This window comes from Mytilus californianus, unplaced genomic scaffold (assembly GCF_021869535.1).
Source record: "Mytilus californianus isolate M0D057914Y unplaced genomic scaffold, xbMytCali1.0.p SCAF_6, whole genome shotgun sequence".
In the NCBI taxonomy this organism is placed as follows: Eukaryota; Metazoa; Mollusca; class Bivalvia; order Mytilida; family Mytilidae; genus Mytilus; species Mytilus californianus.
The window spans coordinates 60,226,828-60,249,063 of NW_026262712.1; the positions used below are offsets into that span (position 1 = coordinate 60,226,828).

A 22,236-nucleotide genomic window follows, 5' to 3' on the forward strand; every position below is an offset into this window, starting at 1 on the left:
GAAGAGTCGAGCCTGACTGGTTTATTATATTCCACGATGTTTATTCGTTATGCTCTTTTGGTGGCAGTCAAAGGTACCAGTTAAAATGGCTGGCACGTGGAAAAATTTGTCAATCAGTCTTTCGTTACCGATCTGTAACATTTTAAAAGAACTTAATTTCGAAGAGCCAACCCCTGTTCAGTCAGCATGCATTCCATTATTCATGAAAAACAAAGATGTAGCCGCGGAGGCAGTCACTGGAAGTGGCAAAACATTGGCTTTTCTTATACCTGTTCTTGAAATGTTGAACAAGAAAGAACCTCTTTCAAAACATGAAGTTGGAGCAATTATAATTACACCTACCAGGGAATTAGCATGCCAAATATATGAAGTTTTGTCAGAGTTTTTAAAAAAATTTCCTGGAATGACATCTGCTCTAATCATAGGAGGAAAGAACCAAGACAAAATGATAGAGGCTTTGAAGGAAAATGGAGGCAATTTACTTAAAATAGTTGGCCAGCTTTTACTTTAGGGGTCCATGAACATTATGGTTAGGGTGAGGTATGGGTTACAGTTAGATAAGCTCTATATTGGTTGGGACACAGGTTCTTATGGAATGGACCCCCTTTTTTCTTTATATATAAAAATAAGAAGATGTGGTATGATTGCCAATGAGACAACCCTCCACAAGAGACCAAATGACACAGAGACAACTCTCCACAAGAGACAAAATGACACAGAAATTAACAACTATAGGTCACCGTACAGCCTTCAACAATGAGCAAAGCTCATACCGCATAGTCAGCTTTAAAACTAAATGGCCCTGAAATGACTAATGTAAACATGGTAAAACAAGATACTTTAATTTTTTTATTAAATATTCTTTAATAGTTTTTACTTATTTTTCATTGAATTATTAATAAACATTCAATTTTGCATGTATAACTTCATCTTTCAAAACTTCTTCTTTATTTTGGTATAAGTTATAAAACATTGAAATTTCTGATGATTATTTTCCTTACCAAATGTACAAGTTTGTTTAGATTAACATCAAAATGATATGCTTTAATTTGCTTCATGGTATGATAATTTGATAAAAAAAAATTCTTACTGGAACCAACATCAAGAACACATAAATTTCTGAATATGGTTTAAATACAACTAAATGTTCTCCAGCTGAGCCTAGCAATATTCAAGGTAATTTATACACTGTCCAACATTGCCCTTAAAATCTGGGTTATAACGCTAAAGTGCCCTTTCAGACAACTAGCACCCATCTGCCCTGAGATTCAAGCTCGAACACTGTACGCAATGCATCATATATAAACTACTGTTATTGTAATATATATAGTATGGATAAGTGCAAGAGCACATTAGATAAGTTTACATATTAAAGAATACATCAAAATATATATATATATACAGGTGAACCTCGATAAGTGAATACAAAGGGATCCAACCATACTCATCCTAGGTCATGAGCTACATCATGCTTTCTCCATTTCAATGTTTCAACGTGTATTCTTAACCTGGTATGTTAAAGGGGGTAACATATCTTAGTGTTCATGTAGAATTAAAAAAAAAATTATTTCTTAAAAAAAAACAGAATTAATTGTACATGTCAGTTGTTTACAAAGATTATATAATTAGAAAATATAGAATACGATAGTATACATGTATTGCCGTCTTTCCTTTGCCACTATCTGTTAAAATGGAGTCTTAATCATTTAAAATTACTTTTATAAGTTTAATGATTCTTTCATCTTTAATGGATTTTCTTGGTTTTTGTCTAATAATTCTTTCCATGATTATCTCAGGCAGTCAGGGGTACTACATGTACAAGTAATCTTTATTTACTTGAATAAGTAAATAAAATATACTTATATAAGTTAATTATAATGTTTGAATAATCTCCCCTTAATTTTCTCAAAAATTTACTTGTATAAGTAAAATTATTTTTACAATCCCACAAAAATTCGGAAGTTTTGAGATGTAAAATCATGCCTTTAACAATTTTTCTCAGGTTAGCTCATAATTTTTAATAAGATTTCAATGTTTCATCTCATTAATTCAACAAAGAAACTGTTTGCGCAAAGACCTTAAGTATATGCGCAAGGCCTTCAAAAATTGCTCCTTGGGGGCTTGTAAATGAGCAGTGTTCTGAAGATAACAGACAAATGAGATTTTCATTGTCCATGAAATTACACTTAAATGATTAGTAATGACATCTGCAAAGGACAGACAATTCAAAATTCTGTTAGAGCAAAGAAGTCTAAGAATTTAAGAAAAGAAGATAGGATGACTTTTTTACTTGTATAAGTAAAAAAAATTTAGTGTCTAAGGGACATAATTAGGCCAAAAAATAATTTACCTATACAAGTAAATAAAATACACTTGTATAAGTATCCTACAAATTAAATTATATAAGTATATTAATATTTACTTCTTCAAGTAAATAAAAATTACTTTTACAAGTAGTACCCCTGACTGTCAGGTAATATGTGTTCCACAAACATCTGCATGGTCAAACATAATAGGTGTTGGCAAACAAGAAGTTTTACATGTATGTTATTCTGGTTGTTATACAAACGAATGTATCTACCTAGAATTACAAATGTAACTAAGGAATCTCATTTAGGTGCACAATAAAAACATACCATTTCATTCTTTGAATCAGAATTTTGAAATTAAAAAAAGTTTGTATTTTCCTTCCAAATTTTCTTGTTCTTCAAACTTTGACACATCAGAGTTAATTTAAATGCATTTTTCTGTTAAGGGACTCTGAAATATACTTGAGCTTACAGAGATTTTCAATCAACCAAGAAGAACCATCTAACCATCAGAGTTCGAAATGTATCAAACAAACAGGAATTTTTCCATGACTGACAAATACCTCGACTTATCTGAGTTTTCGATACAACTGAGGTTGACACAACAAGGTTCTGCTGTATAGAAAAAAGGGGGTCTGGTCTATTCTACAATCACCTGTGGGTGTGGACCCCTAACAGTCAGGGATATAACTCTATAGGGTTATTACAGAAAAATAACATACATTTGTTATTGTGGACTAAAAAATCAAAGAACTGTGATAACATATGTATGTTACATGTTTCAAAGGGACAATATACATCATTAGTTTAGTTAAAATGTATACAAGTTCTATTGATATTACTATTGTCTTTATGTATACTTAACTATAGAAAGATATAACAGTTTGCCAATCTTGCATAGTACACCTATGTTATTACAGAAAAAATATGCCTGGAATAACTAAAGGGTGTTATCACAGCTTCTCTATATCACTCCAAAGCATTTGCTCAGACATAAATCATGCTTAATTACAATGTATTTTAATTTATTGTAAGAAATAATGACCAGAGCATGTAATGAAGTTCTGCGCAAGCTTCCCAGTAATTCCCAAGTGCCTCATATAATAAGTTACATTCCTTTAATAACTAAGCCTTGTTATTACAGCTTAGTTTATCCCTTAAAAGCCTCTTCTCATTGATTTACCATGGTTAATCAAAAATGTATTAATTTAATTAAAAAATTAGTTATCAAGGCTATGCATTTAGTTTCTGCGCAAAGTCTTTAGAGTTCCCTAGAGCCCACTATAAATTGAAATATTTTTGATTTATTTTACAAATAACAAACATATATTATTACAGATTTTGAAAATTTAAGGAATAAAGAGTAGACAACTCATGAAAGTATCTGTAATAACACACGCAAGTTATTTTCTGTAATAACCCTATAGAGTTATATCTCTGACTGCCTAACATGTCTAAACTTGCTAAACAATGCTAAAGTAAATATTCTAAAACTGCAATTTAGATCAGTCATATTAAATGTTGTGATTATGTTCAAACTTTACACCAATTTCTTGTATGTCTGCTTGATGGAAATAAAATGTATCGTGTAATTCTTTTATGAGGGTCAGAATAGAGAAATATTGGCAAAAAAAAAAAAAATACAGAATAATTGGGTGCTAAAATTTAAAGATAAGAGAACAATGGACAAAATAGTTTAAAGAAGATAGATAAGTGACCTAAAAATTAAAGAATTCAGAGAAAAAAGACCCCATTAAATTAGACCCTCTTTAGGTTTTATTGTTATTATATATTGTCACAACAAACTTTGCTAATATTTATCAGGGTTGGATTTCTTAACAAATTGTCTTTGACCCTTGCACAAGAAATGTCTTCCTACATTGTTTATAGGCTTAAGAAAATTACATGTGTTTCTGCTAGCCCTACCAACTGAGATTTTTTTAATCACTTTAAGTTTTTACAAGCACTATTTAGTTTGTTTATACCAGTTTAAATGTTTTTAAAAAATAAAATTATTTGACTACCTTCTTATACTGACCCAAATTTTTCAGCATGTTAAAGGGAACACACTCTGGGGTAACATTTTTTAGGCCTTATAACTGCTGTATGAAATCTCCAAATTTATGATTTACAGTACAGCTGCTGATGTCAGAGGATAGGACATCATATTTAATACCAGCAGGAATGTTAGTGATTGGGGGGAGGGAGTCACTCTGAAATCAATGTTTACTTTATTCAATGAATTTTATCATGATGATATGGCAGAGTAATCGACATGGCTGATGGTTATTATAACTTATGAAATTTACTGTATTTTAACAGTTATCATAGGTTTAAATACTGATGTGGTCAGGAACACATATACACATTTTTTTGACATACAGTACTCTTTTATTTTATCATCTGTATGCTTTAGTAATTTTAGTACAATACTACATGTAAATATCATGAATATGACATGCATAAGTAGAAGTTAAGGGAAAGTGTGATACTAAATTCCTACATTTATATTTGTATATAAATTATAAATCAATTATTATATGAAATCAAATCAGAGGAAACTGTTTCATTAATCCAATTACCGTATTCAGTTACATATTTTCTGGTCAATTCCCAACACTATTTTTTTTTAAATTGCTACGTTTTGTTTTAAACATACTTTGCATTAGTGTGCAACTTTGTAATTTAAGTATAACTTTTTTCAGGACACATAATTATAGCAACACCTGGTAGGCTAGAAGCAATGCTAGAAAAGAATATCAACCAATGCAATCTTGCAGGAAGAGTTAAGTCCCTTGAGGTTTTAGTACTTGATGAAGCAGATATGTTACTTGATATGGGATTTGAAACCAGTATAAATACAATATTACGCTATCTTCCAAAGCAAAGAAGAACTGGTTTATTCTCAGCAACTCAAACAGATGAAGTTGAAAAGTTGATAAGAGCAGGTCTTCGGAATCCTGTACGAATTAATGTGAAAGAGAAAAAGTCAGCAGAAGATGTTGTAGATCAACGCACGCCATCTTCATTACAAAATCTTTACATGATTGTAGACAGTGATGAAAAACTGAATCAACTTGTCAACTTTATTCAGTGTCATCGGATAGAAAAAGTAATGGTGTTTTTCAGTACATGTGCTGGTGTTGAATATTTCTCAAAGTGCCTGCAGGCTATCCTGAAAAATCACCAGGTAACTATAGCTGCAATATATACTTCAAGCTAAAGGTCACACTTGCAAGTTGATGCTATTTTAACACAAGAGATATTTGAATGTTATACATTTACAATATACACCAGAATGATGTATATTAGATATTGCATGGGATATAAATCATGATAATATAGGTGGATATAGTCATGATAATGTAGGCGGATATAGTCATGATAATATAGGCGGATAAAGTCATGATAATATAGGTGGATATAGTCATGAAAATATAGGCGGATATAGTCATGATAATATAGGTGGATATAATCATGATAATATAGGCGGATATAGTCATGATAATATAGGCGGATATAGTCATGATAATATAGGTGGATATAATCATGATAATATAGGCGGATATAGTCATGATACTTGATAGTGCTTTCTTAGGAATATGTTTTTATAACAATATTGGGACCTTTCCTTGTTAGTCCCCTACCGATGAAGTCGAAGGGGACTTTAGGTTTTGCACTCTGTCCATCTGTCTGTCTGTCTGTCCATCCATCAGTCTGTCAAATCAGTTTTTCACACTTTTTATACGACCGCAAAAATTTTTTGGGGTTCGCATAATGCTATGATGTCGTCATCGCCTGAGTTGTCGTCGTCGTCCAAAGACACATTTGGTTTCCGGACAATAACTTTAGTTTAAGTGAATGGATCTCTATGAAATTTTACAAGAAGGTTTAATACCACAAAAGGAAGGTTGGGATTGATTTTAGGGGTTATGGTACCAACAGTTTAGGAATTAGGGGCCAAAAACAAGCATTTTTGTAGTTTCTGGACAATAACTTGTGTGTAAGTGTATGGATCTTTCTGACATTGTACTACAAGGTTCCATATCCCAAAGGGAAGGCTGTGATTGAGTTTGGGGGTAATTGGGATTGATTTTAGGGGTTATGGTACCAACAGTTTAGGAATTAGGGGCCAAAAACAAGCATGTTTCTAGTTTCCAGACTATAACTTGTGTTTAAGTGTATGGATCTCTCTAAAATTGTACTACAAGGTTCTATACTATAAAGGGAAGGCTGGGATTGAGTTTGGGGGTAATTGCTCCAAGGGGGGGGGGGGGGGGAGGGTTCAAAAAGTTTTTTTGGGGGGGATTTTTTTTTTCCAATTTTTTTTTCAAAATTTGATCACAATCCAAATTCTGACAGTATCAAGCTTGAATATTGTGTCCAAATTTGCCCCAACTGTTTAGGGTTCGACCTCGGCCGTCATATCAGGCTGCGCTCAGAGAAGCATTTTATTTTCTTTATGCTTGAAGATATGGATTTGATATTTGGTGTATAGTTTTATCATGAAAAGTTACAAATCAAGTCAATTATTGTTAGGGTCTGATGATTTTGTCCAGAGTTATGGTCCTTGGACTTAGAAAATTCATTCAAATAATCAGTTTTCCATACTTTTTTTCGTCATGCATGAAGATATGGATTTAATAATTGGTATAAATAGTTTTATCATGACCAGTTACAGATTAAGTTCGAATTTTGTTCTGGTCTGATGATTTTGTTCAGAGTTGTGGTCCTTGGACTTAGAAAATTCACTCAAATAATCTGTTTTCCGCACTTTTTTTCGTCATGCTTGAAGATATAGGGTTAAAAATTGGTATATAGTTTTATCTTGACAAGTTACAGATCAAGTTTGAATTTTGTTCTGGTCTGAAGATTTTGTGCAGAGTTATGGTCCTTGGACTTAAAAATTCACTCAAATAATCAGTTTTCCACACTTTTTTTTGTCATGCTTGAAGATATTGACTTGATATTTGTTATATACATGTAGTTTACACCATGACAAGTTATAGATCAAGTTAAACATTTTGTTCCAGTACAATGAATTTTTAACCGGTAGGGGACTATGTATTGTCATGCAATACTCTCAGAATGCTTGTTTATAATGACATGATTGACATTGTTTTTTATTTAGTATCTTAAGTGTGTTTATTTAACAATATTATGAATATACAATTCTTTGTTAAAAAAAAGTGAACAATACCACATTCGTGTCCTCAGACACATTCTTCTTTTATTTCTGTTTTTATTATAATATTATATACACTGTATTCCTGATATTGTATAATTTTTTTGACAATTTGGGCTATTCAATTAAGAGAAATCTTCGGTTTAATTTTTGGGGTCAAGCAGGCTGTGGTACATTGTATATCAACTTTAATTTTCATTTTGGAAAACAATTCCAATAACTCTAATGAATTTAATCAGATCTACATGTACATTATAAAATAAGGAGATATGGTTTGATTGCCAATGAAGCAGCTTACCAGCATAGAGTTATGTCCCCTACATATATTCAGATTTTGTTTTGCATACATTTTTTGTAATTATACCAGTAAAAAAGGCTTATTTACTTCTTTTCTTCTATTTCTCTTGACTTCATTTCTCTAAAAGAGTGATTAATTTCTCTTGACTACATTGCTCTAATAGAGTGTTTAATTTCTCTTGACTACATTGCTCTAATAGTGTGTTTAATTTCTCTTGACTACATTGCACTAATAGTGTGTTTAATTTCTCTTGACTACATTGTTCTAATAGAATGTTTAATTTCTCTTGACTACATTGCTCTAATAGAATGTTTATTTTCTCTTGACTTCATTGTTCTAATAGAATGTTTAATTTCTCTTGACTACATTGCTCTAATAGAGTGTTTAATTTCTCTTGACTACATTGCTCTAATAGAATGTTTAATTTCTCTTGACTACATTGCTCTAATAGAGTGTATAATTTCTCTTGACTACATTGCTCTAATAGAGTGTTTAATTTCTCTTGACTACATTGCTCTAATAGAATGTTTAATTTTTCTTGACTTCATTGCTCTAATAGAGTGTTTAATTTCTCTTGACTACATTGCTCTAATAGAATGTTTAATTTCTCTTGTCGCATTGCTCTAATAGAGTGTTTAATTTCTCTTGACTACATTGCTCTAATAGAGTGTTTAATTTCTTTTGACTACATTGCTCTAATAGAATGTTTAATTTCTCTTGTCACATTGCTCTAATAGAGTGTTTAATTTCTCTTGACTACATTGCTCTAATAGAGTGTTTAATTTCTTTTGACTACATTGCTCTAATAGAATGTTTAATTTCTCTTGTCACATTGCTCTAATAGAGTGTTTAATTTCTCTTGACTTCATTGCTCTAAAAGAGTGATTAATTTCTCTTGACTACATTGCTCTAATAGAGTGTTTAATTTCTCTTGACTACATTGCTCTTATAGAATTTAATTTCTCTTAACTACATTGCTCTAATAGAGTGTTTAATTTCTCTTAACTACATTGCTCTTATAAAGTGTTTAATTTCTCTTGACTACATTGCTCTAATAGAATGTTTATTTTCTCTTGACTTCATTGTTCTAATAGAATGTTTAATTTCTCTTGACTACATTGCTCTAATAGAGTGTTTAATTTCTCTTGACTACATTGCTCTAATAGAATGTTTAATTTCTCTTGACTACATTGCTCTAATAGAGTGTTTAATTTCTCTTGACTACATTGCTCTAATAGAGTGTTTAATTTCTCTTGACTACATTGCTCTAATAGAATGTTTAATTTTTCTTGACTTCATTGCTCTAATAGAGTGTTTAATTTCTCTTGACTACATTGCTCTAATAGAATGTTTAATTTCTCTTGTCACATTGCTCTAATAGAGTGTTTAATTTCTCTTGACTACATTGCTCTAATAGAGTGTTTAATTTCTTTTGACTACATTGCTCTAATAGAGAGTTTAATTTCTCTTGTCACATTGCTCTAATAGAGTGTTTAATTTCTCTTGACTTCATTGCTCTAAAAGAGTGATTAATTTCTCTTGACTACATTGCTCTAATAGAGTGTTTAATTTCTCTTGACTACATTGCTCTTATAGAATTTAATTTCTCTTAACTACATTGCTCTAATAGAGTGTTTAATTTCTCTTAACTACATTGCTCTTATAAAGTGTTTAATTTCTCTTGACTACATTGCTCTAATAGAATGTTTATTTTCTCTTGACTTCATTGTTCTAATAGAATGTTTAATTTCTCTTGACTACATTGCTCTAATAGAGTGTTTAATTTCTCTTGACTACATTGCTCTAATAAAATGTTTAATTTCTCTTGACTACATTGCTCTAATAGAGTGTTTAATTTCTCTTGACTACATTGCTCTAATAGAGTGTTTAATTTCTCTTGACTACATTGCTCTAATAGAATGTTTAATTTTTCTTGACTTCATTGCTCTAATAGAGTGTTTAATTTCTCTTGACTACATTGCTCTAATAGAATGTTTAATTTCTCTTGTCACATTGCTCTAATAGAGTGTTTAATTTCTCTTGACTACATTGCTCTAATAGAGTGTTTAATTTCTTTTGACTACATTGCTCTAATAGAGAGTTTAATTTCTCTTGTCACATTGCTCTAATAGAGTGTTTAATTTCTCTTGACTTCATTGCTCTAATAGAATGTTTAATTTCTCTTGACTACATTGCTCTAATAGAGTGCTTAATTTCTCTTGACTTCATTGTTCTAATAGAATATTTAATTTCTCTTGACTACATTGCTCTAATAGAGTGTTTAATTTCTCTTGACTACATTGTTCTAATAGAATGTTTAATTTCTCTTGACTACATTGCTCTAATAGAGTGCTTAATTTCTCTTGACTTCATTGTTCTAATAGAATATTTAATTTCTCTTGACTACATTGCTCTAATAGAATGTTTAATTTCTCTTGACTACATTGCTCTAATAGAATGTTTAATTTCTCTTGACTACATTGCTCTAATAGAGTGTTTAATTTCTCTTGACTACATTGCTCTAATAGTGTGTTTAATTTCTCTTGACTACATTGCTCTAATAGTGTGTTTAATTTCTCTTGACTACATTGTTCTAATAGAATGTTTAATTTCTCTTGACTTCATTGCTCTAATAGAGTGTTCAATTTCTCTTGTCACATTGCTCTAATAAAATGTTTAATTTCTCTTGACTACATTGCTCTAATAGAGTGTTTAATTTCTCTTGACTACATTGCTCTAATAGTGTGTTTAATTTCTATTGACTACATTGCTCTAATAGAATGGTTAATTTCTCTTGACTACATTGCTCTAATAGAGTGTTTAATTTCTCTTGACTACATTGCTCTAATAGTGTGTTTAATTTCTCTTGACTACATTGTTCTAATAGAATGTTTAATTTCTCTTGACTACATTGCTCTAATAGAGTGTTCAATTTCTCTTGTCACATTGCTCTAATAGAATGTTTAATTTCTCTTGACTTCATTGCTCTTATAGAATGTTTAATTTCTCTTGACTACATTGCTCTAATAGGGTGCTTAATTTCTCTTGACTTCATTGTTCTAATAGAATATTTAATTTCTCTTGACTACATTGCTCTAATAGAGTGTTTAATTTCTCTTGACTACATTGCTCTAATAGAATGTTTAATTTCTCTTGACTACATTGCTCTAATAGAGTGTTTAATTTCTCTTGACTACATTGCTCTAATAGTGTGTTTAATTTCTCTTGACTACATTGCTCTAATAGTGTGTTTAATTCCTCTTGACTACATTGTTCTAATAGAATGTTTAATTTCTCTTGACTTCATTGCTCTAATAGAGTGTTCAATTTCTCTTGTCACATTGCTCTAATAGAATGTTTAATTTCTCTTGACTACATTGCTCTAATAGAGTGTTTAATTTCTCTTGACTACATTGCTCTAATAGTGTGTTTAATTTCTCTTGACTACATTGCTCTAATAGTGTGTTTAATTTCTCTTGACTACATTGTTCTAATAGAATGTTTAATTTCTCTTGACTACATTGCTCTAATAGAGTGTTCAATTTCTCTTGTCACATTGCTCTAATAGAATATTTAATTTCTCTTGACTACATTGCTCTAATAGAGTGTTCAATTTCTCTTGTCACATTGCTCTAATAGAATGTTTAATTTCTCTTGACTTCATTGCTCTAATAGAGTGTTCAATTTCTCTTGTCACATTGCTCTAATAGAATGTTTAATTTCTCTTGACTACATTGCTCTAATAGAGTGTTTAATTTCTCTTGACTTCATTGCTCTAATAGAGTGTTCAATTTCTCTTGTCACATTGCTCTAATAGAGTGTTTAATTTCTCTTGACTTCATTGCTCTAATAGAATGTTTAATTTCTCTTGACTACATTGCTCTAATAGAGTGTTTAATTTCTCTTGTCACATTGCTCTAATAGAGCATTTAATTGTCTGTCATTAATCATCTTAATCATTTCAATAGTTGTCTTTATTATTCACAAAAGTAAAATCTCATGGACAATGAAAATCTCAATTGTCTGTTATCTTCAAAATACTGCTTACATTTTGTATTTACAAGCCTATAGGAAGCAATTTTTGAAGGCCTTGCACAGTTACTCAAACATCCGTGCGCAATAGTCAGATTTCTTTGTTTAGTTCTTTAGGTAAAAGGTTGATCTCTAATAAAAAATCCTTATCAAACCAGAAAAATATTGTTTAGGCATGTTTTTACCTCCCACAACTTAAGAATTTATGAGGTTATAAAAAGAATTACTTGCATTTACAAGTAAATGTTTGGAGAGGATTAAGGGGAGATTATTTGAACCCTGAAACAAAAATTAAAATCTTACAAATTAATATTTTGCAAGTAAATATTACTTACATTTTCAAGTAAATAAACAGGGCTTGTATACATGTAAGTATTACTCCTGACTGATAGTCAGCTATAAAAGGTACCAAATATGACAAAAAAATTCATACATTGCAAGTAAATATTACTTATATTTTCAAGTAAATAAACAGGGCTTGTATAAGTATTACCCCTGACTGATAGTAATAATAATAATAATAATAATAAATTCTTTATTTAAAGAGGGTAAACTCAGTTAGTTACAATAAACTAATCTTCCCTGAGGCCCTCACATACAAATTACAATACAATAAAAAAACAGATATTTACACATAGTTAATTTACAGTCAATTAGTTCAATGTAATATTACTAACATGATAAGATATAAGGCTGTTCAAGATGTACATGTAGTCAAAAAATCAAATACAAATATAAATAAAAGAATATACAAATACATTGTAGAAAACATAATCTTATCAGGACTGTGTTAAGTACTTCTTGATACTTTGTTTAAAAGTATAAGTGTTTTGAGCTTTACGCATTTTGTTTGGTAGTCCATTCCATAACACTGATCCAGAATAAACAAAAGATTTCTTAAATAGCTCAGCTTTTGGCTTAGGAACTATCAGATTACCTTGAGTGACGCCTCTCAGGGAGTAAGGATTATTATCTGATTTCAGTTTAAACTTTTGAACTAGGTACATTGGTGCTTCCATACGCATACATTTAAATAGAAGTAAATATTTGTGGTATTTTATTCTATTGTCAACTGTCATCCACCCAAGTTCTTTAAATAAGGGGGCTGAGGGGGATAAAGGAACTGCATCTAGAATTAATCTTGCTGCCCTTTTTTGGAGTTTTAAAATTCTTGCTATCCCTTCATTTTTACATTCACCCCAAATAATACAGCAGTAGTCAATCAGGGGCAGAATATACCCATTGTAATATGTTTTCCTTGCATTTATATCTAAAAATTTCTTTATTTTAGAAAGGAGGTATATTCTGGATGATATATTAGCACAAACTTGGTCAATTTGATTTCTCCAGTTAAGTGTGCTGTCAATTTTAACACCTAATAATTTTTCACATGAAGAATTTTGTAATACTTTTGAATCTATTATTAAGTTTGGTTGATAAGTCTGAATTGATAGTTTCTGCTTTGTTCCAGTAACCAAACATTTTGTTTTATTTGCATTAATGAACATGTTATTCATTTTGCACCACTCTTCAACCCTGTATAAATCTTCTTGAACATCATCATGTATATTTTCTATGTTTTTCCCTGATTTATGAAGAGTGGTGTCATCAGCATATAGGTCTGTTTCACAATTTTCAATGCATAAGGGAAGGTCGTTTATAAATAGCACAAACAATAGAGGACCAAGTATAGAACCTTGGGGGACACCAAATTTTACATGTTGTTGTTCAGAGTAAACATTACAAATGTTTACCTGCTGTTTTCTGTTATTCAGGTATGACTTGAAAAAACTAACAGTAGCCTCACTAAATCCATAAATTTCAAGCTTTAAACAAAGAATGTCATGATCTACCAAATCAAAAGCTTTTTTAAAATCTAATAAAATTGCTAGGTTTAAATTACCATCATTCATTTCTTGCAACCATTTGTCAATGATATTATTAGTCAGCTATAAAAGGTACAAACATGACAAAACAATTCAAACATAAACCAACAGCCATGTTTTTTTTTCCAGGTCTTGAGTATCCATGGTAAACTGAAACAAAAAAGAAACAAGATAATGGAAAAATTCAGAAAATTAGAAAGTGGACTTTTAGTATGTACAGACGTCATGGCACGTGGAATAGATATTCCAGATGTCAATTGGGTTATACAGTATGACCCTCCAAAGTCAGCAGAATCTTTCGTTCACCGATGTGGAAGAACTGCTAGAATTGGAAATATTGGAACTGCTCTCGTCTTCTTATTACCGGCAGAGGAAACTTATGTGAAATTCATTGAAATAAATCAGAAAGTGTTTTTAAGACCTTTGACAAAGAAGAACGATGTAAATAACTATTTACCGAAATTGCAAAACTTGGCATTAAAAGACAGAGCTATATTTGAAAAGGGTGCAAGAGCTTTTGTGTCTTTTGTCCAGTCATACATTAAACATGAATGTAGTATGATTTTTCGGGTGAAATTATTGGACTTTGGAAAATTAGCGACAGGTTTTGGACTTTTGAAAATCCCTAAAATGCCTGAATTGAAAGGAAAAGTGGTAGAAAATTTTCAACCGATTGAGGTGGATTTATCTGCAATTCCTTACAGGTATATACATGATATAACGTTAGAATTTCAGTCTACGCCATAAATGTTTTGACATCTTGCCAATAAGGACAACTTAAAGAGCGCTTTTTTATTTGGCCTTTAAATATATTTTTCTTTTAATTACATTTCATACATCATGTGCATAGTTAAAATGCATTATATATATGAACAAATTAGGTAAGGTAAATTTAGAAGATTCAGAGATGTACATACTAATGCTTTACATTGCTTTATAAAAGTTTGAATCAAGTCTAAAGTCAATTATGAAAGCAAAGAGTATTATGTACTGCATGCATGTACATGTACCCCTCATTGTAAAACTTGGTAATAAGAGTTGATACATGTAAGTTGCTTTCAAAAATGTAAAAGTTTGAATTGGTTTAGATTAAATTTGAACATTTTAAAGTGGGTGTTGTTCATGTTGTTCTTTGGTAATTGATGAATTAGACACTGTGGTAACATTTATTCATTTGTGTGTGGGCAAATTGTGGTGGAGGAGTGTTATTTTTATTTCCCCACTATGTCCTGAAATTGGTTTCCGTTCTCTAACTTTAGTTTGCCTCAACCAAATGTTATGAAACTTATACACAATGCTTATTACTACAATACTCAGATCAAGTACCAATTTGGGTAGCATCAGTTTTATCGTTCTTGAGTTATGTCCCTTTATAACGTTTTATGCAAGCGGGGGCATCATCTGTGTCCCATGGACACATTCCCCATTTATTTGATTTTATTTTTTTTCATGGATAAGATGGGTAATGGGCATAATGGGCACTGGACCCATACACAGTTCTGTGTTTTAGTAAAAAATTCATTAAACATTCACATATGTCATGTATGTGATGTGTGTAATGTTGTTGTTCTTTTGGAAAAAATACATGTATTATAATACATATTATAGAAATTCTTCTACATTTAATAGTAGCAGTTGTAATTTTTCAATAAGAAATAAACAGAAAAAATAGGAAAACATGTTACATATTTTATTGGGTAAAGATTGCATGAAATGCAATCAAAACTCTATGGTACTGACTTGATATCTAAATCATCCAAGGTTTATCACTACCTTTGAGATACGCAATATATAAAGAGCATTGATTATAACATTTTCTCTAATTCTAAGGAAATTTATCCCTTTCCGAACCCATTGTATAAAAAAATTTAATCAACGTGTGGATGCCGTTGATCTCAGAAGATGATTGGATGAATTTAAGGGTCATAACCTTTATCAGCACACTGGATGTATCAAAATATGCCAACAGGTGTTAATGAAATTGACAACTTCGGGGAATGTGGAAGGCACTCGAAGGGGACTTTCGTTTAACAAAAAATGAAAATTTATTTATTAATCATTAGAGAAACAGATTCTTACATAGTTACTCGTGGATTATCGGATTTATCCAATCTCGATAGTTAGATTATGAATTTTAAAGTCCTCGCCGAGGCTCGGACTTTAAAATTGATAATTTAACTATCTCGATTGGATAAATCCGATAATCCACTGGTATCAATGTAAGAATCTATATCTATACATCCTACCCATGAAAATTTCCAGAAATTTATCAATGAAATATATGCTCAGATATTCAAGTCACAAAATGATGTTATATTTGTCAAGAAATAACATAACTTTTGCAAGTTGCAGGAATCTAATATCAGTTCTAAGAATATTAATGATGTCATTGTTAAGTCATCTTTAAAAAAATGGAGTTATCTTCCTTTATCCAGTATGCTTTATACAATGCAATATTTGATTTTACTTCCCACTGATAAATTAAAGCAATCTTTACCCTTCAGTGCTTACAAGCACTTTGAATTAAATAAACCATTTAAATTATTTTAAGGGACAAAACTAGAGAAAAAATAAGAAAGCAGAATATAACCAAAGGCATAGAAGGGTCAAAGAAAAAACACAAGTCACGACCTCCAAGATCAGAGGCATGGTCAGACAAGAAGAACCAGAAAGACAAAAAGAAACAAAGAAAAGATGTAAAAACAAAAAATCAAAAAAGGAAATTAGACAAGTCTGTAGAAGTTGAAGAGGATAACGATGATGATGATTTAGAACAAGATTTTAAAATGCTAAAAAAGCTCAAGAAGGGAAAGGTAAAGTTTATGAGGGTTTAATTAAAACAACATTGGCCACATGCATGGACCACAATAAATTTTTTGTTAGAATGTGTATCTGGCCCATGTATATCTTTGAATAACAGACTTATTTTTGTCAAAGGGTTTAGCCAATGTTTTTCAGTAGGAAACAGGCAAATCCTGTAAAATATCATACTTTTGAAGATGTTAAGATTCTTAAAACAAATAAAAACCCAGACATACAAAGGGACTACCCCGGTAATTTATCTAAAGTTTCATCTTTAAGAATGTAAATATACATTTTTGTCTCCTCTGCGACTTGTCGCAGAAAGCAAGAGACAGGGATTGCTTTTACTGCGAGGGCATCAACAATTGTCGAGTTTACTGCTTTAGTTACTTTGAAGGGAACTACTTATGAAAGATCAATAATATTTTGTATGTAGTTGCATTACTATCAGCAGATATGAGTTTCATGACTATTTTGAGGCCCTGCCCCTAGCCCATGGTCCAGTGACTTTGAATTAATTAGCATTTTTCAATGTTAAGTTTTCTTCTTCATGTTCTTTAATCAGTTTGATGGGAATAGATGAACAATATTTATATGAAGTTGCGTTACTATCAGTATATATCAGTTTTGGGACTATTTTGAGGCCCTGCCCCCTAGATCATGGTCCTGTAACTTTCAATTAATTAACAATTTTCAATGTTAAGTTTTCCATGTTTTCTGTTGAAACTAGTTTGATAGGAACAGCTTATAATAGACAACAATATTTTCTATAAAGTTACATTGCTGTCTGTACATCTCAGTTTGTCAACCATTTCAAGGGCCTGCTCACTAACTAGTCCAGCGACTTTGAATTAATTAGCTATGTTGCTGTCCATCAAATTTCGTTTTCTGATTTAATGCCAGCAGGCCAGACATATCTGTGTCATCTGTTTATTACATATGATATTACAAAGAACAATATTTAGGGCCAAATTAACACCTTCATGTTTTATATGGGTCAACTTGCCATTTTAAACTCTTGAATATGCTAAATCAAATTTGCTATACTTTTATTCTACTAGAAAAGTGGAAACTTTTTAGAGTCAATTTCCTAATGCATGCAGATTAAGAGTTTGGTTGGCTTGCTTGCCTTGCTTGCTTTGTTTGTATTCATATAAAAAAAGAAGATGTGGTATGATTGCCAATGAGACAACTCTTCACAAGAGACCAAATGACACAGAAATTAACAGCTATAGGTCACTGTACGGCCTTCAATAATAATACCGCATAGTCAGCTATAAAAGGCCCCAAAATCACAAATGTGAAACAATTCAAACAAGAAAACTAACAGCCTAATTAATGCACAAAAAAATGAACAAAAAAACAAATATGTTACACAGCAACAAACGACAACCACTGAATTACAGGCTCCTGACTTAGGACAGGCACATACATACAGAATGTGGTGGGGCTAAACATGTTAGCGGGATCCCAACCCTCCCCCTAACCTGGGACAGTGGTGTAACAGTACAACATACAATGTAAGAACAAACTATAAAAATCAGTTGAAAAAGGGTTAACTCATCAGATGGATACAAATAGAAATACATCTAACAATAAGACAGAGTGGACGTGGCCGGGTACTTGTACATCATAACAACAAAAAGACACTGAGTAAAGATCTGAGAGTACTCACAGTTACTGACAGCTAGTTCAAAGCCAATAACAACTTATAAAAAAATCATGCATCTAAGACTAAATTATCAATCAGTACACACCCAACATACAATGGATTTAGTGTAAAGACGTCATAAACAGTTAAAGGAAAACATGACCTTGTATTTGCTAACATGACCTTGTATTTGCTCAAGCATTGTTATTAAGATTGACATCTGAAAACAATATAAATAGGCAGAGTTTAACTTGTATACATTAATGATTATATTTAAATTTGATTGGACATTATCAAATAATCAAATTTACCTACAGGTTTAACTCTGCCTAATGATATTGTTTGCAGATGTCAATCTTAATTACAATGCTTGAGCAAACATTAATACAAACAAAGCAAGCAAGGCAAGCAAGCCAACCAAACTCTTTCTCTGCATGCATTAGGAAATTGACTGTAAGGGGAATACATGTATAGGTTTTCTTTTTGTCAATCAATTAGTTTTTCATATTTTGTTTCCAGACGTTTTCTTGTTTTACTTCATCCTTCAATTGATAGGTAGAAATAAGGTGTTGTGTCTGAAAGACAAAGCAGTCCAGCCTTAAACATTGTGTTTTCAAGTGTAATGTGTTTTTGTAGGAATTCATGCATGCATGATCCAGAGAATTGATAAAAAGTGATATTTTTACATTTGCAGATCAAGAAGTAAGCTGTTTTGTATTAAACTGCTTTTCTTCATGGATACTGAAGGAGATTTCATTCACCTTGTTTTTAATGCATACATTGTAATATTTTCTCGTCTTCAGTATTTTTATGCCCCCGCCGTAGCAGAGGTGGCATTTATTTTCATGCCCCCGCCATAGTGGAGGGGGCATTAAGTTTTACCCTTGTCCGTCTGTAATTCCGTCCGTCCATCCATCCGTATGTACCAAAATTGGTTTCCTTTCTCTAACTTTAGTTTGCCTCAACCAAATGTTATGAAACTTGTACACAATGCTAATTACCACAAAACACAGATCAAGTATGAATTTGGGTGGCGTCACTTTTACCTTTCAAGAGTTATGCCCCTTTACAAATGGAAAAATTGCTGAATTTTTCGTTTCTGTTCTCTAACTTGAGTTTGCCTCAACCAAATGTTATGAAACTTATACACAATGCTTATAACTACAAAACACAGATCAAGTTTGAATTCGGGGGGCATAACTTTTACTTTTCTAGAGTTATGCCCCTTAACAAATGGAAAAATTGCTGAATTTTGTTTCCGTTCACTAACTTGAGTTTGCCTCAACCAAATGTTATGAAACTTATACACAATGCTTATTATCACAAAACACAAATCAAGTTTGAATTTGGGTAGCGTCACTTTTACCGTTCTAGAGTTACGCCCCTTTACAAATGGAAAAATTGCTGAATTTTTCGTTTCCGTTCTGTAACTTAAGTTTGCCTCAACCAAATGTTATGAAACTTTATACACAATGCTTATTACCACAAAACTCAGATCAAGTATGAATTTGGGTAGCCTCACTTTTATCATTCTTGAGATATGTCCCTGTATAATGCTATATTCAAGCGGGGGCATCATCTGTGTCCAATGGACACATTCCCCATTTATTTTAACTCTTAATCAGTCAGGGGACTTATTGAAATAAGTGATTTTTAAATCACTTATTTAAGTAGCAAATTCAAAGTTTTGTCACAAATTGTGATTTTGTAGTTTTACCAAAATTTTAAACACATAGGTTAAGATAATATCTTTTCATTAGTAAAATTGAAAAAAATGAACTTTTGCTTTATTTAAGCAGCAAGGTTTATGCCTTTGATGCAATCATTTAGCTGCAAATTCTATTTTAGTTGAAAAAATGCTATAAAAATGGCTTACATAATGAACTGATACTTTCTTAACAGATTTTTCCCAGTAGTGGGAGTATTTTTCCTATAAAATTCAAGGTTTCATCTTATAGATTATGTAATAAAATTCTACTGTTCGCGATCAAAATTTCACTGTTCGGGGGTGTTGAAATTAGTGGGGGTTATTAAAATAATGATACTTAAAAGAAGTGATTTTTTGGAAGGAAATTGAGGTATGATACTTCAACAAGTGATTTTTATGTCATTATCCTAGATTTAATACAAGGTCATCACCTGACATGACCTGGTCATCCTATCAACACAGATGTTGGTTCTGATAATTTTAGCAACATAATTAGTCCCTGGATCATTAGTATTCTATATTTAAAGCTACAATAAAATTAAATCACTTATTCTAGTGATTAATTTGTACTACTTAAATAGGTGATTATTAAAGAAAGACAACTCTTACTTCCAACCTTTATGGACATAATGTTACTAGAATCAGTGATTTAGAAAATCACTCATTTAAGTAAGTCCCCTGACTGTTAATTGAATTAACTTTGGTCCAATTTTAAGAGCAATGATTATTGAATATTTTGTAACAGTTTGAAATGCAATCACAATTTCTGTTCAAGTTTTGACAAATCATAACATGACACTACTACCTAGCCATTGTATATAAAGTAAAGAGATGTGGTATATAGTTGCCTATGAGACAACTATCCAACAGAGACCATTAAAAGCAGATTTAAGCAAGTATTGGTAACTGTACAGCTTTCAACAACGATCAAAACCCATACAGGGTAGCAAGCTTTAAAAGGTCCACATATGACATACATGTTATAATTTTCTGTATTTATATGAAAAGTCTTAGAATTGCGTTCTACTTTTAAAATTTGAAAATTTCATTCAAGATCTATCCCCAATTGGTTTCTGCTAGTACATTGTTGTAATGTTTTTATAAATTGAGTCTTATCATACAATGGAGAGTTTTAATGATTTATTTTATAGACAGATTAAACATTAACATTTCTTTATTTCAGGTTTCTGTGGAGCAGTTTGATAAAGAATTCATGGATTTATCTGATGATGATGAATGAAAGAAAGAAAGAAAATTATAGACAATATATCATGTATATTAAAATTAAATTAAAATTAAGTTATTTATCATGTTTATGGTATTTTATATTTGAATATGGAAAAAAAATGTCTACATGTTAAATTAAAATTAAGTTATTTATCATGTTTATGGTATTTTATATTTGAATATGGAAAAAAAATGTCTACATGTTATAAGAAACCATTTCCCTTGAATGTGTTCCCTCATAGACAAGGTTGGCAAAAAAGCGGTCAATACTAGTATTCACCATGCCGGCAGTAAATATCGGTAAATACTGGGAAATACTGGCAAATACTGGTAAAAATACTGGTCAATTGAAATTTTGAGTGGACATTACTATAACTACCACTCTCTACTTGGTCGATTACGGATATTAATGAAATAATGCAAGTTTTAAAGTCATTTTAAATGTACTCATTATTGTTTTATTGTAAATTCTTAATAAACAGTGGTATAGATTGATGTATTAGTACAAATATTAAAGTAAAAGATAAAAAAGAAGTCTTGGTGCTTTTGCCCTGACTATAGCATTGCAATCATTACATTTTGCACTGGTTTTGTTGTTGTCATCTATTATAGTATAGAAGTTCCAAATAGGGCCTTTAGGTTTTTCATTTTGCTTGAAACCATAGATTACAGAAGCAATTAGAGTAAATGTCCTTCAAACTTTACATTTCCTGCATGAAGAAGAATTTTGTCTCACAGTTGAATTGACAGGAAATTTTTTATTGTTGAAGGGGGTCTTCAAATATCACTTTTATTACTTTCAACCCATGTTTTGTCAACATTTATTGGGGGCTGTTGTTTAATTAATTAAATGTTCACACCTAGCAATGCCAGGTGAAAGGTAATAAGACACCTGTAACTTCATTTACCTGTAGTTATCCGGGTCAGTGACTCAGAAATGGAGTCAGGCCGTAACCGGCAGTACAGCAGGCTCTTCAAGACGGCTCAATAAAATATTGTTAAGAAGATCAACTACACTGCAAGAGTTATCCGGGTCAGTGACTCAGAAATGGAGTCAGGCCGTAACCGGCAGTACAGCAAGCTCTTCAAGACGAATTAAAATCGAAATAAATTTATAATCTAAAAAAATGTTTGAAAT

The 22,236-nt window shown here is 31.3% G+C and overlaps 1 protein-coding gene across 1 annotated transcript; it reads left to right on the forward strand.

Annotated features, from left to right (window-relative positions):
* Positions 1-57: 57 nt before the first annotated feature.
* Positions 58-21,183, forward strand: LOC127704687 (ATP-dependent RNA helicase DDX55-like). The gene is made up of 5 exons (XM_052208821.1): positions 58-473; positions 5,015-5,499; positions 13,840-14,414; positions 16,262-16,523; positions 21,055-21,183. Exons 1-5 carry the CDS (start codon positions 86-88, stop codon positions 21,109-21,111), a joined length of 1,767 nt encoding a protein of 588 aa, XP_052064781.1. The 5' UTR covers positions 58-85; the 3' UTR covers positions 21,112-21,183.
* Positions 21,184-22,236: the final 1,053 nt, after the last annotated feature.